This window comes from Salminus brasiliensis, chromosome 17 (genome assembly GCF_030463535.1).
Source record: "Salminus brasiliensis chromosome 17, fSalBra1.hap2, whole genome shotgun sequence".
In the NCBI taxonomy this organism is placed as follows: Eukaryota; Metazoa; Chordata; class Actinopteri; order Characiformes; family Bryconidae; genus Salminus; species Salminus brasiliensis.
Window position 1 is genome coordinate 36,082,948 of NC_132894.1, and position 18,989 is coordinate 36,101,936.

The 18,989-nt window shown below is 41.0% G+C and overlaps 2 protein-coding genes across 2 annotated transcripts in view; one reads left to right on the forward strand and one right to left on the reverse strand.

Moving 5' to 3' along the window:
* Nucleotides 1-6,211, forward strand: part of LOC140537804 (uncharacterized) — a 36,995-nt gene extending 30,784 nt beyond the window's left edge. Inside the window, exons 29-45 of the mRNA XM_072660057.1 lie at nucleotides 124-295; nucleotides 406-644; nucleotides 731-914; nucleotides 1,236-1,437; nucleotides 2,113-2,285; nucleotides 2,491-2,560; nucleotides 2,766-2,887; nucleotides 3,079-3,110; nucleotides 3,222-3,390; nucleotides 3,649-3,753; nucleotides 3,830-3,870; nucleotides 4,358-4,483; nucleotides 4,567-4,662; nucleotides 4,801-4,929; nucleotides 5,054-5,093; nucleotides 5,185-5,305; nucleotides 5,784-6,211. Of these exons, the coding sequence (XP_072516158.1) occupies nucleotides 124-295; nucleotides 406-644; nucleotides 731-914; nucleotides 1,236-1,437; nucleotides 2,113-2,285; nucleotides 2,491-2,560; nucleotides 2,766-2,887; nucleotides 3,079-3,110; nucleotides 3,222-3,390; nucleotides 3,649-3,753; nucleotides 3,830-3,870; nucleotides 4,358-4,483; nucleotides 4,567-4,662; nucleotides 4,801-4,929; nucleotides 5,054-5,093; nucleotides 5,185-5,305; nucleotides 5,784-5,967 (2,205 nt within the window). The 3' untranslated portion in view covers nucleotides 5,968-6,211. The remainder of the gene's footprint in view (nucleotides 1-123; nucleotides 296-405; nucleotides 645-730; nucleotides 915-1,235; nucleotides 1,438-2,112; nucleotides 2,286-2,490; nucleotides 2,561-2,765; nucleotides 2,888-3,078; nucleotides 3,111-3,221; nucleotides 3,391-3,648; nucleotides 3,754-3,829; nucleotides 3,871-4,357; nucleotides 4,484-4,566; nucleotides 4,663-4,800; nucleotides 4,930-5,053; nucleotides 5,094-5,184; nucleotides 5,306-5,783) is intronic.
* A 712-nt stretch (nucleotides 6,212-6,923) lies between these two features.
* tollip (toll interacting protein) lies at nucleotides 6,924-17,006 on the reverse strand. Its single transcript, XM_072659864.1, has 6 exons — nucleotides 16,880-17,006; nucleotides 15,589-15,738; nucleotides 13,179-13,361; nucleotides 11,289-11,441; nucleotides 11,034-11,124; nucleotides 6,924-9,191 (listed from the first exon to the last, which is right to left on the reverse strand). The coding sequence occupies exons 1-6, from the start codon at nucleotides 16,910-16,912 to the stop codon at nucleotides 8,971-8,973; spliced, it is 831 nt and encodes a 276-aa protein (XP_072515965.1). The 5' UTR covers nucleotides 16,913-17,006; the 3' UTR covers nucleotides 6,924-8,970.
* Nucleotides 17,007-18,989: the final 1,983 nt, after the last annotated feature.

Genomic DNA, 18,989 nt, shown 5'->3' on the forward strand with positions numbered 1-18,989 from the left:
GATAAAAAACCTTATATCATATATTTTTTGTTTTTTGCATACATGTAACTTAGTAGAACTTCATAGAAATTGTTGATATTTTAAAGGAAAAAGTTATTTAGAGAGTTGATTTTAAACCAACAGAATGGTGAAACCTGGAAGGTGGATAACTGCACCACAGCTACATGCACCGATGGCAAGGTTGTTAACAAAACGCATCAATGTGCCCATGTTGAAGAGCCAAAGTGTGAAAATGGCAGAAGCCCAGTAAAGATCTATGATGAATCTGGCTGTTGCTTCACATATTCATGTGAATGTAAGTTGAGCATTTCTGTAGAGTCGATGTGTCCTAACTAATAGTTTATAGTGTACATTTTTTTCTTCGGAAATGTTAATGATGTTCATTTACTGTTTGTGTTTTTGCAGGTTCTTGTGCTGGATGGGGTGGCTCTCATTTTGTGACATTTGATGGAAACTCTTACACATTCGCTGACAACTGCTCCTATATTTTGGTTCAAGAAATCCACATGTCAAACCTGAAAATAGTGCTTGACATGCATTGCAGTGTCGGGAGCTCATTCTGTCCACAGAGCGTGATCATTACATACAAATCTCAGGAGGTCCTTCTGACACAGAGCAAAGCTGATGGTGATGTTACCAATGTGGTAAGTTTACCTCTCCTCTGGACTTTATGATACATCTCATACAAATAGTTGTCTTACCTGATTGTCTGTCTCTCTGAACCTTGTAGGTTAAGGTGGACAACAAGCAAGTTTACCCTGCTTTCAAAAATGTCAATTTCGTCATCACAAGCACAGGCATGGAGATCACCGTTAAGATTCCAGAAATTGAGGCTCAAGTGACCTACACAGGCTCCACGTTTAACATTGATCTGCCTAATTCACTGTTCCACAACAATACAGAGGGTCTATGCGGTGAGTGAACTCTCTCACTTCAGCAAGACAGAGCTGAATTCCTCATACCACTGACTGATTGCTTTCCTTTTCTTGTAATTACTTTTGGACTGGTAAATTTAGTTTCATCATTATTTAATGAATTGTACTATAATCATATGAAGGTGCATAATCAAGAATAGCTGAAAAGCAGCTGTTAATTAAGCTTTATTCATAATATTCTCCCATTTCCCAAGTTTCCCATTTAATAAGCACGAAGCACCCAACACTGTTCTCCTGCCCTGAATCAAAATCTACCTCTTAAAGTTTCAATAACCTGAAGAGCTCTCAATCTTTTACCAGGTACCTGCGATAACAACAAGGAGAATGACTGCAAGTCACCCTCTGGTCAGATTGGGTCTTGCTCCGAAACAGCTCCTGACTGGCAGGTTCCCAATGAGCACTGTGAAGCACCGACCACCGCCACTCCTTCCACAACAACTGTTTTGCCCAAGACCACAACCACTACATGCAAGCCACCCATCTGTGAGGTCATCTACAGCAAGTGAGTGAAAGAAATGGTGGAGAAACTGTGTAGTCGTTTTTACTGGATATATAAAACTAAGATATCAGCTCATTGTGATAGACTGTCTCTGTGGCCAGTCTGAAAATACACTATATCTCCAAATGTTTGTGGAATGAACACATTCAGCTGCTTTATGTTGCACCCATTGTTGACACAGATGTGCAAATGCAGACATGTACACAAAGCTTTTCCAGGACTCGCTGGAGCAGAGAAACAGAACCTATTGCTGCCTAATGCCAGGCGTGGGCTAGAGGGGTATAAAGCCCCCCAGTATTGAGGAGCTGTGGAGCAGTGGAGGAACTGAGTTCTCTGGAATGATGGTGGTGGAGCTCCATCCAGTAGTTTTAGGATGAATTGGGGAGTCAGGGATGAAGTGGGGTGGAGATAATCATCCAACATCCTGACCTCACTAACGCTCTTGTCGCTAAATGCAATCGAATCCTCACAGCAATGCCCCCCCCCCAAAATCTAGTAGAAAGCCTCCCTTCTTCACCGGACAGTAGAGACAGTTACTCCCACAACACCAGGATCCACTGTTTCAATAGCCTTTACGTCAGAAATAATGGATGAACAGGTGTCCCAATACTTTTGTCCACGTAGTGTAGCATTGTTTTGTCTATTCTAAACCCATGTCACTTTTCCTGCTTGTCCCAGAGTGTTTGAGGACTGCCGCAAAGTCATTCCTCCAGAGCCTTACGTAGAGGGCTGCAAACTTGATGTGTGCACTTTAAATGTCTCTGGCTGCGTCAGCCTGCAGGCCTATGCAACCGCCTGCACTAAACAGGGCTTCTGTGTGGACTGGAGGAACTACACCAATGGAGAATGCGGTGAGTGTGACATGGTTAACCTACTGTCTGTCTATGAAATCTAAACTGGGGGTAATACGGCTGAAAGTACAATATGCAAATATATTAATCTGAGAATTGCTAGAATTACTAGTTAAAAGATACATGTACCTTGCCATCTATTACTAGGTAGAATTAGTGAACACTAGTAACTGATGCTAATTGATCTGTGGTTGGTCTTTTACAGAGGTCAAATGTCCAGCCACTAAAGTCTACAAAGCCTGTGGCCCAGCTGTGGAACCAACCTGCAATTCTCAGTAATGGCATTTAAAATGAACACTTCTTTCATAATATAAAAATAATAATAATATAAATATAACATTATTATTATTTAAATTATTATTATAACATTTGTTTATATTATTGTGTATTTTATAGAATTTAGGTATTTTATATATTATATATATAATATATTATACAACTGACAACTAAGGCATGGAACGTCTGGTGTTGTTGTGTTAGGTACAACTCAAAATATCAGGATATGATTGAGACCAACAGCACAAGCATGAGCGAGGGATGCTTCTGTGAGCCAGGCACCATCCTCTTCAGCACTTACTCTGATGTCTGCGTCACCTCCTGCGGTAAAACATCACCCGTAGTTCTGTTGCTCTTGGGCACACGGGTTTATGTTTGTTTTTATTAGTGATTTACTAACTTACTCAGAGAGCATGATCAGAAGTACAGTGACAGTTTAAAGACATGCAGTTTAAAAAAAAACAGAATTAAATGTATTATATATGTTTTATATGTTTTTATTGTTATTGTCTTCCAGCTTGCACAGGCCCTGATGGTAGTCCCAAAATGGTTTGTATTTTTATGTAACGTTAAACATGTAAAAACGTTTTTAAACGCTTTTAAAATGCATACAAGAAAAACAACAAGGGTTTGAAATGAAAGTGCCTACTGTTCTTGCAGCCGAACGACACCTGGCAGGACGGCTGCAAGATGTGTGAGTGTGATGGCGACACTCTGAGCATCCAGTGTAACCCTGTTACCTGTCCCACCGTACCTACTCCTGTCTGTGATAAGCCTGGAGAAGTCCTCGTCACAAAAACAGACGAATGCTGCGAGAGCTATGAATGCCGTAAGTAATTTGGAGCTCAAAAAACAATTTTGTCATTGTTTCAAAGTAAAAACTTTAATTTAACACATTCTGTAAAAGTTCAGATTGGGTGAAGTAATCAGATTATTTGAGTTTCATAACATTATTTGGGCTCCTGCTAAACAGTGTGATTTAGTCATTACAAGAATAACATCAAAAGACTAACAGTGAGTTATTAAAGTGGACTGTTATTATTGTTAACAATTGTTTAATGCTTTGTGACTGCTTTTCTGATTACAGAGTGCGAAACAAGCCAGTGCATCCATCCAACGATGGTTTGTCCTCTGGGTTTCGAGGTGTATGTAGATATACCTGCAGATGCCTGCTGTCCTGAGTACACTTGCAGTGAGTATGGCCCTGTGTATAAAAATGTATTAAAGCGCACACTATGATAATTAACACACTAAATTGTTTTTTGTAGAGCCTATGAAGGTCTGCGTTGACAACACAACAGTGTATCAGGTAAGAATTTGAAGATAGATCATATTATTATTATTATTAATAATAATAATAATAATAATAATAATAATAATAAACAATAATAATAATAGTTATGCATGTACTGCCTCAGGCCAAAAAAAAATAGTAGTAGTAGTAAAAGTAGTAATGATGCTGTAGTATAATAGTGAATACATTAAGTGAATATGATTTGGAGGAAGCTGTAAAAAGAACCATTTTCTCACAAAAACACTCTCAAATGGTTCTTTAATTTTGGTTCATGAACATTAGCATTAAATACAGCAAATACACAAGATCATTGTAGTACAAATAATTAAAAGCAAGACCAACAGGAGAAGAAAGCATTACAGGCACATCGGTTTCAGATTTCAGACGCAGGTTTGAGTTGTGATGTAAAATCTGAGATAAAACAGAGACCACGAAATAGAAATAGAAACAAAACCAGAAATTGTACCTTTTGTTCAGTGTTTCGTTCCTTTATTCTCTCTAGCCCGGCTCCTCCATACCCAGCAATGACGTGTGCAAGAGCTGCAAGTGTGGTACTACCGTGGACCCTAAAACCGAACTGTTGGCTCCGGAGTGTGTGACCATCGACTGCAACCACAACTGTCAAGCAGTAAGCCACAAATCAAGCAGAGCTAATGGGAGAAGTATAAGATCTAAAGTCCTACTCAGTAATCCTCTCTCTCTCTTCTTTAGGGTTACGAGTACAAGCCTGTTGCTGGTCAGTGCTGTGGAAAGTGTGTCAGGACCAGCTGCGTGATCACAGTCAATGACACCATCCACACCTTCCCTGTATGTTCTTATACCATTAATGATGCTGTTTTGGTATAGCTAGCCACTCGTGAACATTTGTATGTTTAGTTTAATATATAGTATCTGATGTATTATACATTGTATGAATTTTAACAATCCTTCATTGTACATGCACAGGTGAACGAAACATGGAGTTTACCTGACGATAAATGTGTGAAGTACCGGTGTGAAGAGATCAGTGGTGAACCAGTGGCAGTGGAGATCAAGACCACTTGTCCTCCGTATAACCCAGATAACTGCGTCCCTGTGAGTTTCACAGCATTAATCACTCACACAACAACAAACTAAAGACTAAACACAACAGCATTAGTAGTAGTAATAGTGATGCAGCAGTATTTATAACGCTGCTGTATTATATCATTTTAAACAGGGAACAGAGAAGACCGATGCTGACGGCTGCTGCTTAAGCTGTAAGTGACAGAAATCTGAACCTTATCCATTGTAAAGGAAGACTGGACTCAGGCACATCATTAACAGTCTCTTTTTTCTCTTTCCCTCCAGGTACACTGAAAAGCAACTGTATCGTCCACAAGAACAGCTCTGTACTGGTTAATAAGGGTTGCACCAGCATTACTACAGTGGAGTTGTCGTCCTGCGAAGGCAGCTGTGGAACCAGCTCCATGTGAGTAGGACAGAAATGAACCAGATTCAGGCCAGTGCTGCCATCACATATGATAACATGGGACATATTCAATTATGTATCGTACATTTCAGTTTATCGATTTGTGCCAGTTAGATTGATATGAATGTCTGAAAAGTGAACTTTAGGAGGTATTTAGACATGTTTTCTACTATGGGCTTGGGCATTTTTTTAGAGATCACATTGTCAAAGAATGGTGGGCCGTGTCCCCCAGTATCCCCAGAATAATTAACACCCAGGATGAGAAAAAAATTCAAAACGACAATAGGAATCAACAGATTGTTTTTATATTAGAAATTAATTAAATGCATAAATGCATCCTAAAATACACACATACCAATCCTTCTCCCTGACCTTTACACTTTCATAAATTATCCAGTTCTTTTGAAATGTGAGATGTCTTTAAGAGACAATACTGTTCCACCGACTGATCTCGGTCTCCTGTTGCATTTGCTTGCAGGTACTCTGCGGAGGCCAACACTATGATGCACTCATGCTCTTGCTGTCAGGAGCAGAGCACCAGCAAGAGAGAAGTAGAGCTGCTCTGCCCTGATGGATCTAAGGTTAAGTTCTCTTACACCTACATCGAGTCATGCGGCTGCCAGAAGACAGAATGCCAGTCTCTGAAGCGCAGGAGACGGTGAACTCAGACCAGGCTAGGACTGCGTACGCCAGCAAGAAAGCATGATAACCTGCTTCAGCGGTGACGACACAGGAATCCGTTTAGACTGTTCTTTTCCTCTCTAATAGTGTGAGCATTTCTCCTTCTACGTCTTTTCCTCAAACCTGCATGCAAAAAACAAAAAATGTTATTATTATTATTATTATTGCGAGAATGTGTTTAAAACTTGTAAGTCTGAAAAACCTTTGATGTGATGTTTTTGAATGTGTACCTGAAAGCTTCCTTTTCATTCTTGTCTTTTAGTTCTTAATAAACTTCTGCAATATAAAATAATCTGACTGGTTTGATTTTTTTCATTCAAGCGTTACAATAAACCCAAATAAACATAAAGTCAGTGGTCAATGAGAGCGTCTACCTGTAATTAACTCTATATAACATTAGAATAAACCTAAATAAACATAAAGTCAGTGGTCAGTGAGAGTGTCTACCTGTAATTAACTCTATATAACATTAGAATAAACCTAAATAAACATAAAGTCAGTGGTCAGTGAGTGTCTACCTGTAATTAACTCTATATAACATTAGAATAAACCCAAATAAATATAAAGTCAGTGGTCAGTGAGAGTGTCTACCTGTAATTAACTCTATATAACATTAGAATAAACCCAAATAAACATAAAGTCAGTGGTCAGTGAGAGTGTCTACCTGTAATTAACTCTATATAACATTAGGATAAACAAAAGTCAGTGGGGTCAGAATGTGCAGTTGGTCAGTAAAGTCACAGAGAGGTCGGTTAGCAGAACACAGTTAGAAGAGCTCAGGTTTGGGGGCTCATTCTCTGTGAACTCTAGACACTGTATGGATTTCCACCTGCTGCTCACCTGAACTACATTAATGATGAGATAAACTAGGTGTTGAATGAGAAGTGTTACTACTGGCCTTGATCCAGGGGAACTCACTCACACACACCAACCACAATTCATTGTTTATTTGTGTTTATTGTGTATTTTTTTTTAACAAATAAACTTTTACTGCCCAGATAATCAGCTTTACAGATCATTTTCTCAGAAGGACGAAGACTTGCTCAGTACTAAATGTGTGTTTGAGAGAAAGAAAAAAATAAAACCATATTTGCACTCGTCCTCAAAGGCCTCCAACATGGCCTACAGAGCCACCATCACTTTGGAAAATCATAAGTAAGGAACCACTCTGAGAAACTGAAGAGTCAATCACACTCTGAATGTGTTTACATGCATCCGAGAGATATATGGCAACATCCATGAGATCAAGAGCATTAATAAAAATAATCATACAGTGAAACAGTGTAGAACTATCCAATATTATTTATATTAAAAGCAAAACTTTGCAACACAAACCAGTTATTTAAGTAAAACCTTTGGCATTCTGCAATGGACCAATTTCACATTTGCAAACACAAGTGAGGACCTGTGGCTAATGTAGATCTGGAACAGCTGGGTAGATTGTATTCTCTTGTAATGGACCCTGTTGGTCAGAGAACTTGTAACAGAAGAATGAAGCATAAAAATCAGGTATTTTTAAGGTTTTAGAAGCTGGATTTGTCAGTTAGAGTCTTTCTCCAGACTCAGCTTGAAGAAGCAGTGAACTGAACCAGGCCAAGGTTTGAAGTTTAACCCGGTCTACCTGAAGTGAAGCCAGACTGCATTCATCTGCTGCTCAGTGCACCTCCTGGGTCAATCTCTACGCATTAGAGCAACACAATAACGCTTATTTAGTAACCATTAACAAAATGTTGGCTTTTGCGACATGCAAATGAGACCTTTAATAAATGTCTTGAGGCAGCCTGACCATTAACCATGTTTCTATATAATATTTTATTATATAAAATATCATATTATAGTAATATATTAATCACTGTCCCAAAAAAAAACCTCCAAAATGATACCTTTACTGTAGAAAACAAAGCCATTGAAAGTCAATGGTACTCTTGGAGCATTTTTATTGGTCCAATTACTGTGAATCATTCATAAAGGACCACTTCTGTACTTTAAATGATGTAGAAAAATGAAAATCGGGGGGAAAAATTATATATCTGGGTTTTGGGTTTTTTTGGACAGTGATGATATGCAGCAATATAACAACAATCTGGTATTTGTTCAAAGTACTTGTGCAAACTGTACTGTCGAGACATTATGAACTGGACGTGAACAAGTTGTAGGATTCCTAGCAAGGCACTAAGACCTCTCTTAATAGAAGTGCACTACACTGAGGTCAACATTATACAGACATAACTGGGGTGGTCATTGCTGTTTGCCGTTTTACAAATGTGAAATCAGTGTATTACACACGTCGTCCTTAATAACGGATATTCATTAAGACTTCAGTGGGTCGAGCCGAGGACAAGCCATACAGAATCATAACGGCGGATTATTCAACATTTAACCAGTAAATCATAGAAGTGTGTCGATTTACGTTTACGAATCTCATGTAACCCACGGTATTAGACCCTGTCTATAATCTGACATACTTTAATATCTCTTTAATTGTTCTCAAAATAATTTACAATCCATTAAATACATATTTTATATATATGAGAGAGAGAGAGAGAGAGAGAGAGAGAGAGAGAGAGAGAGAGAGAGAGAGCTATGTTTATACAGATCAAACACAAACGCAGACTCACAGGAATACGCATATACAGATCAGACTGGACGGGCGGAGAGGGAATCCTAGTGGAATCATGGCTAAAGCCGCACTCTGAAACAACACGGCCCGGATACACACTCGCTCACAAATGGCAACAAAATGCACGTGCTGATGTTTTAATGAAGAGCATCCGATCACGCTGGAGAAAGCGTACCGTCCACCGTTCTCACCGGATGCTCAAGGATGCTTTTTTTTGTCTTCTGTTTTTTGAAGACAATAAAAAATAAAAAAGCACAGGTGGGAAAGGTTTGCAGGTGTCGGAATAGGTGAATGGAATAAACACTGAGGGCCTGGGGGCCTGAGTGAGTGTATTTACAGGACGACGGCGGTGCGCAGGGTGGAGTTACAGCTCCTCGGCCATCTGCAGCAGGGAGTTAATAGCAGCGTCCTTGTTGCCCTGCTGGGCCTCCAACACTGTGCGGATCACTTCTTTATCCAGGTTGGGGAACATGTCTTGAAGAGCCTTCAGGTCCTCTTCGCTGCAGGGGGCGCTGCGAGGTGCAGCGGCAGGTACTGCCGGCATCCCCATCGGTACTACACCCTGATTATACACACCCGGGACGCCTGGAAGGACAGGATAATAAGAAAATCAATATTTACATTCCCCCCCGACCCTGACCTGATTATGCAGTTTCTGACAGTGGTACTTATAAACATGGACAGATGTAGAATACAGAGTCAGTATTAACAGCAGCAGTGAGGCTGAGAAATATGACAATAATTAATCATAATGTGATCAATATTGCTATCCTCGGATCATAGTGGCAGTGCCTTAGTCCAATGAACCCCTCAGAGCCCCCAGCTAATAGGCCTAAAATAAAAAATAAAAAAAATAAATAAAAAGATAATAATCATAATAATAATAATACTAACCACAAACAACAAATATATATATATATATAAAATGTTGTTGTTGTTGTTGTATGACAGGCAGTAAGAATTGACAAAAAAAGATGAGCTCCCAAATTATTATTAGTTATAATGACAGAACTGTAAATTAAGAATTATGATAATTAAAAGTTCATTGCTGTTCAAAAGGGTGTAACTGCTTTACATTGTTCTTATATTATCACTGTATTAAATAACCTTCAAATGACAAAAGAAAACAGTATTGTTTATTGCAATTATGTCTGGAAGAGTATAGTGTCTAAAAACTTAAAGAAACAGACGTTATTGTGACAGGCCTATCGTCAGCCCTGTAGGCATGTTTTTTAACTTGTCATGGTTTATTTCCTCGATCTTCGGCTGAAATCTCTAACTAAGCAGAATTCAGACACCAAACTTAGCCTTAGCTGATAAAGGTTGAAAACCATGTAAATGTGATGTTCTCTGAACTACTGCTACTACCTCTTCCTCCATTTACTGACTTGACCTGAATCAAAGGAATGTTTACAAGCAATCACTGACTTTATGACATGCTCTGTACCACAGTGTCAAAGTACTGTACGCTGTACTGTAAAGCCCTGTATATGGACGGGCTGTAGTCTTGTAAAAAGCTTTATGGCTCTCAAAGCACCACAGCTGCAGTCTCTCACAACCAACATGAAAAACATCTGTACTTTAAAAACGGTTGACGCAACATCTGTTTTAAACCCTTACATTAAAGCTGAAAATCTGCAATTCAAACACATCTGGATTGCTGGAGTTTAAATTCAGTGAGGTTGAGGCAGAGGCAGCATTACAGACACTGTGTCGCTGTCCAAATACTTGTGAACCCCAAGTTCATAGTTAATTGTCACTAATTTAGTGACGTTACCAACTAGAAACAGACCCGGACGCAAGGGAATCACGGATCAATCCCCTACTGTTTACAGTAATAAGCCCCTCGGTCTGGACGCAGAGCTGCAGCAATCAGCTTGCTGGTTATGGATAAAGTCCCGCCCTTCAACACAATGAGCCAATCAGCATGCTGGTACGATGTACATGGAAGAGGTCTGAGTCAACCATGTCAAAATAAAAGCCACTAATACAAACGAAGCAGAAACACAAAATACTTTCAGACTGAAGTTCAATTAGTCTCACATCTGACTTTGACATGTAATTTGACAGGTAAAACATAACTGGAGTTTATTTATCTAAACAGCAAAGTTTTATATAATGTATTTTTTCGATTGCGATATTTAAATGTATGCATAAAATGAGTGTTATTTGGTAATTGAGCGATTCATAATCCCAATAATCGATTATTTGTTTTAATAATCGACAGATTGTTCGACCAGCAAAATAGTTGTGTGTATCATTGTAATACTACTGAGCAGAAAAAAGAGAAAGAAAATGATGCAAAGTGAATCACGTGTGTGTGTGTGTGTGTGTGTGTGTGTGAGTGAGTGTGTGAGTGAGTGTGTGAGTGAGTGTGTGAGTGAGTGTGTGAGTGAGTGAGTGAGTGTGTTAAGAGAGCGTACACACCTGCAATGGGCACATAACCAACCCCCTGCTGGTATACAGTAGGCATAAGAACCACCGGCTGCGATGCCATCATCATCCCTGCTGGCATTGACTTTGAGCATGGAAGGAGGAGGGAGGGGGTTCAAATACATGTTAGAACACATTTATGACATAATGATTATTTACTATTATTAATAGTATGAACTATTAATAGAATAATGATTATTAATTATTCATCTAAGCAGAAAGCAGAACCTGTTTACAGTTCAGACTTACAGCGAAGGACATGACCAGGTTAATCATGCCCTCTTTATCATCACCCTGTCGTCCACTGAGGCTGAACCACTCATCCACCACACTGCCCTCTCGCAAGCTCTCTGGGATGGTCACGTGTGTCCATGCGATGCGGTCATCCATGGAAAATGCCCTCTGAAGAGCAACACAGAACAATTTTCATTCAGGGGGGCAAGAATACACCATATGGACAAAAGTATTGGGACACGCCTTTTAATCACTGTAATCAGCCTGATTCAGCTCCATTGCTACAGGTGTATAAAATCAAGCCTTTAGCTATGCAGTCTGCCTTTCCACACATTAGTGAAAGAACTGTCCCAATACTTTTGTTTATATAGTTTCTACTGCAAACATGGATCCTTATTGAGACAAAATTGGTTCTTCAATGGCACTGTTTAAAGAAGCATTTAAATTACCTTTATTTTAAAAACATTATATATATATATATATATATATATATATATATATATATATATATATATATATATATATATATATATATATATATATATCTCCACCGATATGGATACTGCAGGCTGATATCTGAAAGTGTTTGAGAATACAGTACTGTGCAGTAGTTTTAGCCCCCTGTGTAAGTAGTACACTCAGTAGAAAAACTGAAATCAGAATAAACACTAATAATAACACTCCTACAGAAAGTGGTGGTGGTTCTCCATCACTGTGTTCATCATTAGAACATCTCCTAAGTTCTCCTCATGGAGTCTAGTATTATTTAGATCTTCTCCTCAGATCAACACCTGGTTTGGTGGTAAATCAGGTGAGCTGCTGCTGCTGATGGAGTTGATTGAACACATCCTCCACGCTGTGCTGGCTGGACTGGGGGGCGTCCAAGAGAACCCTGGAGGAACCGAGCTCGGTTCTTCAGACTAGCTCACCGACAAGATCTCACTACTTTCTTCAGAATGAGAAGCTCTTGTTTCTCCTTTTTACTGGATTTATGTTCACCTGCATCTGTTCTGATCTGGAGCTTCTACAGCAGAACTTTCTCACTGCTGAGAGACCGGGGGGGTAGAGTGATTAGGGGGTTAGGGGCCTAAAACCTTTGTTCAGTTCTGTTCACAAACATTTCCCAAGTGTAGAAATTGGTACTAAGCTAAGATTAGCTTCACAGATTAATAGAACATGTAATCAGAGGATTCAAAGGCCGACATTTTAGAGCAGCATTCGATCGACACAAACACTCTGCACTTCTGGAGTTCAATAACGCATCATTAGATACCGGCACACATCTAAACATGCCAGTGTAGTTTGGTGTAGCGTAGCGGGTAACAACTCCCCCCTCCCTGGGATAGACTAGGGTCCAGTTGCTCTGCTGGGCAAGCTCACTACTCTAAACCAATAAGAGTCCCTGAGCAACACTTCTAACTCTACATTCTCCTACCTGTGTAACATCATCCACATGTAAGAGCTTTGAATAAGAGCGTCAGATAAACACTGTAAATGTAATTTCCAATATCACTGTGCCTTCTTCATACAACACACAGAGAAATAAGTAGTTTTAGTAAAAAATAAAAAGAACACAGAAAACAAAATAGAAATTAGAGCTGGGCAATATGCCAATATTTAATCGTATTGTGATCAACTGTTATCAAGATAATTGTTGTGATCAACAATAAGCTTTTCTAATCATATGGAGGAGACTGTTAGTGTTAATAAACACTGATCAGCTGCAGGTTTCATTACTAACAGTGTAATTAGACTGAAGGGTTCATTAGATCACTGTATTCAGTACAGGAGAGGATCTGAGTAGTAGCTTATAAGAATCTAAATATCGTGATATAGTATTTTTATCATATCGCCCAGCCCTAATTGAGATGAATAATTTGTGGCATGTTTTGTTGCGCCACTAACCTCATCAAATATCTCCAGGTAGAAAGAGTCCACTCCTGGTGGGACAGTGCACTGGATAACTTTGTTCCATCGGGGGTTTTTTGCTCCGTTGTGAGCAGTCGGGGTTTCGTACACAGCGTACCCGAGGCGAATCCTACAGTAGGGGTCCATGCGCGTCATTCCATAGTTTTTAGCAAGCTTCGCCTGGACAGAAAAGTGATGAAAATGTTTCTACAGTAAAACAATAACTCACTTATAATTATGGGTATTAAAGTACATAATCTTCACTATATGTCAAAATGATTGTGAACCCCCCACATTCTAATGAATGCATTCAGTTGCATACAGTTACTAAGTTGCATTAATTGCTGACACAGATGTGCAAATGCACACCCACAGCTTGTCCACACCCTGTAGAGAAGTACTGGCAATAGAATAGGACTCTCTCTGTAGCAGACCAACATCATGACCCTATTGGCTCCATGCTGCCTAATGCCAGGCGTGGGCTAGAGGGGTTTATAAAGCCCCCCAGCATTGAGGAGCTGTGGAGCAGTGGAAGAACTGTGTTCTCTGGAATGATGGATGGTGGAGCTCCATCCAGTACTTTTGGGATGAGTTGGGGAGTTGGGGATGATGAGGTGGGGTGGTGATCAATCATCCAACATCCTAACCTCACTAAATGTAATGCAGTTGCTGAATGCAATCAAATCCTCCTTCTTGAAAGGTCCTTCCTTGATTTCAGACGAAACATATAAATGAGCAGGTGACCCAATACTTTCGTCCATATAGCGTATGTATTTAAAGTCTATGTATTTTTATATGTATCTTTTGTGTAAAATTGCCAAACCCTCATTTTAATTATCATAATCATCATCATCATCATCATTGTTATTTTACTGCTTCTTGTTGTTAACTAAAATAAATGTCATTTTTGTTGATGTTATTGTTGTTGTTGTAATGCTCTGGCAATACTGTTCTCATCTCACTCCTAACAGTAACAACAAGCTCTACTGTATTGCATATAGATTCAGTAGTAGTAATAGTACATTCTATTGTACCATATGCAACAAACACTCATCCTTAGTGAAACAACGCTGACACAAATATTAGCAATACAAAACAGACAGAGAATCAGGAAAACAGCACAGCATGGGTGATTGTGACTACACTACTGAAATGTGGATTTGTAATAATCTTACATTTAAATTAAACTAATGCAACAACTTCTCTTATTTATTACTCTTATCTTTCATGCTTTCAGATGCAACAGAAGATAAATGACTAAAGCACCAGGCCTGAAGTCCCTCCCAGATGAGACAGAGAAATGTGCCACAGCCCAAACTGCGTCTGTTCATAGTGACTCATCTAACAGTGAGCAACCACACTAACATCTGCCTCCATCTAAACAACAGAGATTAACCCCACCCTCCTAAAAGAGCTCCATCACGTCTCTGATAAAGATTAGGAATGGGAGATGCTCTATGAAACTGGGTTAGGGTGAAGCCCACATGCCTCCTGCTCTCTATGTAGGATATGGATTAAAAACTGTATATGTAAATATTTACTTACATAAACAGGGGGACAACAGCAGGCCCTGGTTTGTACAGTTACAGTTAGTTGCTGCTTGTCTCACATTCCCGCTTATCTTATTTGCAATAGTTTCCTTAAATGAGATTTTACTCTTAAATGCAACAATTACAACTATAATAATTATAAGGTTTTTGCTTATTATTATTATTATTTAACTTAACTTTTCTTCCATTTTCTACCCAATCTACAAGGCCAATTACCCAATTCCCGTTCATGTGTACTCCCACCCCCAACACTAGGAGGGTAAAGACTAGCACATATCTCCCCAGCCTCCACCCCTATTCTCAAACTGCCGCTGCATCGCTGGTAAGCAGCGCACTCGGAGGAAAGCCCGGCTCCCCAGCTCCGATACAACAGCTAACAGACACCTGTGCTGACCAACATCACACTCTGAGTGATGAAGTGGGGAGGAACTGCCATTAACTCACCCCTGAGAGAACAAGGCCGACTGTGCTCTCTCAGACTCCGGCTGCTGATGGCATGCTGAGAGTGGGAGCACCTCAGTCCACTGGACCACTCTTCTGGAGCCTCCTTAACTTTTTAGGGTTAGGGTTCGGGTCCTTCCCCTACTAATCTTATTTGTTTTCCATTCCTTGTTTGTTTCATAATATAGAAATTAGAGAGGTCCCGATCTCTAGATCAGGGCAGTATTATTTATAGAAAACACAAAGATTGGATCAGAATCAGACGATGGTCAGAATAGAATAGTCCTCATAGAAATCTCTTCTTTTCATTTCTCAACCCATGCTGCATGTATCAGCTCAGCTATACTGTACATGAAGATCTCGGTCAATGTACTTGAAGTAAAATAAATAAAATAAAAAAGTTTAAATGAAAGTACCTGGACCACAGTGATGCTGAGTCGGCCCACCGTCCCGATGGAGCCGCCATACTGGAGCTGCTGGGCAGCCTGAGCGTCCATCTGCACTTGCTGCTGTTGCTGGGTGGGAGTAATCCTCAGGAAGTCCTGGGGTAACTCCCCAATGTAGACCTGATCACAGAAGAGAGAAATTTGCAAATATTACAATTGGTCTAACCCCCACCACGGGTGGTTTCTTCTTTCCATAAGTTTGTAGACACCACTGCTTGGGGAAGCCCCGGCCTGATGGTTGTAGAAGAGGCCTTGTGACCAGAAGGTCGCTGGTTTGATCCCCTGAACCAACAGGGCACGACTGAAGTGCCCTCGACCAAGGCAGCTCACCCCAAAACTGTTCCCCAGGCCCCAATCCAGGGCTGCCCACGTTTCAATGGGTTCAATGCAGAGCTATAACCCAAGCCCAAACCCAAACACACCCCCCATTAGCTGCAGTAGCAACACTTCTACACGTATCTACACTAGATGTTGCAACATTGCTGTGAGGGTGGATTGATCGGACTGCATTCAGCCTCACAAGAGTGAGAACACCCGTGAGGTCAGGTTCTGATGTTGGACCCCACAGCCTAACACTGGGGGGCTTCCTGCCCCTCTAGCCCCTGGCTGGCGTTGGGCCCGGTGCTTCACCTTAGGCCAGTGCTTCTCAAAATAGGTGCAGCTCACTGATTAGAAGGGCTGCCTGGGTACTGAGGGGCATTTAGAGCATTTAGGGGATTGTTTGGGTCGTAATATCAAGCTCGAGTTTCTGTTATTGCGCAACAGACCCGCAGAATCCGCCCTGACCCCAAATACAGCTCGAGCTCAGGCTAAAGCTAAAGCTAGCGATGCTCAGCAGGTGCTGCTCAGCTTGTGGTGATGTTTATTTCACTATAGTCGTGGTCATTATGTTTGTTTTGGAGTGGTCAGTTTAACTAGCCGTGGACCTCAGCTGGCAGCCCTGTCCTGTTATGCTAGCTGCTAGCTGTTAGCTGTTAGCTAGCCAGCTCAGAGAGCTAGGCTCACAGACAGCGCTGTGACAGCCTCCACAGACACACACTCCGGCCTCTTCGGCTTAGTTACAGACACTTTCCACCCAACACGAGTCAAAACGGTACGGATATCGACAGTAAGGCTGAGCTTTAGCCGGTTAGCCTGGCTAGCTGCTGGTGTCGTCGTGAGAATGGGCTGAGGAGCCGTTAGCTAGCTAGCTAACACAGCGCTAACACAGCGCTAACACCGCCTGTCCCGCTTCTTGTGGCCGACGGGCAGGTGTGCTCACCTGTCCCCGCTGTGTGCTGATAGTTGTAGCCATTTCAGCTGCAGGTTGAGGAGCTTCTGGATTAGGCAGGTGATTTAGGTAAACACTGAGGTCTTCGTCTGTTGTGCGGGGAGGAGGAAACTGCGCTGGTCTCTACTGCCCCCTACTGCCCGGACCTGCCTCCGCCGCTGCCTGTGTGCTGCTTCTGCCTAATGCCAGGCGTGGGCTAGTAGAGGGGTGTAATGAAGCCCCCCAGCATTGAGGAGCTGTGGAGCAGTGGAAGATCTGTGTTCTCTGGAGTGATGGTGGTGGTGGAGCTCCATCCAGTACTTTTGGATGGGAGTTAATAAGATAAGATAAGATAAGATAGTCCTTTATTAGTCCCGCAGTGGGGAAATTCTCAGTGTCACAGTAGAAAGGGAGAGCAAGACACTCAGTTATAAACATGTAGATAAATAATCTACACTATAAACACAATATAAATAAGAAATAACAATAACAATATTATTTACAGCAAATGACTCTTAATTGCACATGGGGGGAGGGGGGGTGATGAGGAGGTGGGGTGGTGATCTTCATCCAACATCCTAATCTTACAAACTCTCTTGTTACCGAATGCCATCAAATCCTCACAGCTGTGCTCCTACAAAAAGCTAGCAGAAAGCCTTCTTCCCTAGACAGTAGGATTAGCATGGTTTTTATTTTATTTTTTTTAATTTTGGGGGAAAACTACCAATAAATGAGCAGGTGTCTCAATACTTTTGCCCACATAGTGTACATTGTCCTCCAGTTTATAATCTAATATATTCTATCCGCTTTATTTGACATATTTTTAAATGTCACAGTGAAACACTAGAAATACACCAGTAGTAAAACCCTACCAACCACAAGGGGTACTACAGCAACCACGTGGCAACACCATAGAAACCACTCTACTGGGATACCACAGACACTGCCTTGAAACCACCTAGTAGCACTAGCCACAGCACTATAGCAACAGCATAGCAACCACCTAGCAGCACCCTAGCAACCACCTGGGATGCCAAAACAACTGCTTAGCAACACCATGATAAGGGCCTTTGCTTCCTCGTGCACCTCTGTCGACAACCCTTCCTCGGCTAATGGCCTCAGGCCACTGCCTCGACTGAAGCTAGAAAGCTGGCATATGTACATTTTTGGTACATGAATGTAAATGCTAACAGCTAATGCTAACACAGCTATACACTTGGCATCGCCAGGATGCTCAGCTGCCTTTGTGATTGGACTAGACAAACCTTCATCAGCGCACTGCCTTTTAAAGCTCTGAACTATGAGACAGCATGGACAGTAAGACGTCAAGGCAGCCACCTTCAGTTTTGGACACAGCTTCTTTCTTACTGTGCTGTACTGTACTGTCTTCTACTGCCCTCTACTGTCCCTGTCCACTCTCTACAATCTCATGCTGACCTCTACTGACCTTTATCATCTCTCTCTGCCAGTATGGTGTCCTAGGCTGAACCCTAAATGGGTCCTATTAGCTGTGTAGTGCTCTGGTCCAGTGTAGAACCTTCTACTTCAGTAAAGACTTCAGTCCAAAGTCTTGGTTCCTTTCAGTGGTTCTTGGTTCTTTGTGCTAGCTAACATTTTTCTTTACCTGCTTTTTATAGCTGTGGATAAGTGAGTAGACATTCTAGGAAATGAGAGGATTTGGCTGGAACTGCAGCTGAAAGTTGGCTTGGCGGACATTTAACAAGAACTTAGCACCTGACATACACGAGGCTCTATGGACAAAAGTATTGGGACACCTTTTTATTCATTATTTTTTCTGAAATCAAGGGTAAAGAATCAGCTCTTTTTAATACCCTTGATTTCAGAAAAAATAATGAATTTTTGCTTTTGTTGGAGTAACTGTCTCTACTGTCCAGGGGAAAAAAAACTTCTACTAGATTTTGGAGCAGCATTGCTGTGAGGATTTGATTGCATTCAGCAACAGAAGCGTTAGTAAGGTCAGGATGTTGGATGATGATCACTACCCAACCTCATCATCCCCAACTCATCAACTCATCCCAAAAAGACTGGATGGAGCTCCACCATCATCTCAGTTCCTACACTGCTCCACAACTCCTCAATGCTGGGGGGCTTTATACCCCTC

Coding starts and splice junctions, on each gene's coding strand:
- tollip (XM_072659864.1), bottom strand. CDS start 16,912: ATGGCTACAACTATCAGCACACAGCGGGGACAG. Junction 11,125..11,288: donor ACCTGGTCATGTCCTTCGCT/GTAAGTCTGAAC, acceptor CCATGCTCAAAG/TCAATGCCAGCAGGGATGAT. Junction 9,192..11,033: donor TGGTTATGTGCCCATTGCAG/GTGTGTACGCTC, acceptor CTGTCCTTCCAG/GCGTCCCGGGTGTGTATAAT.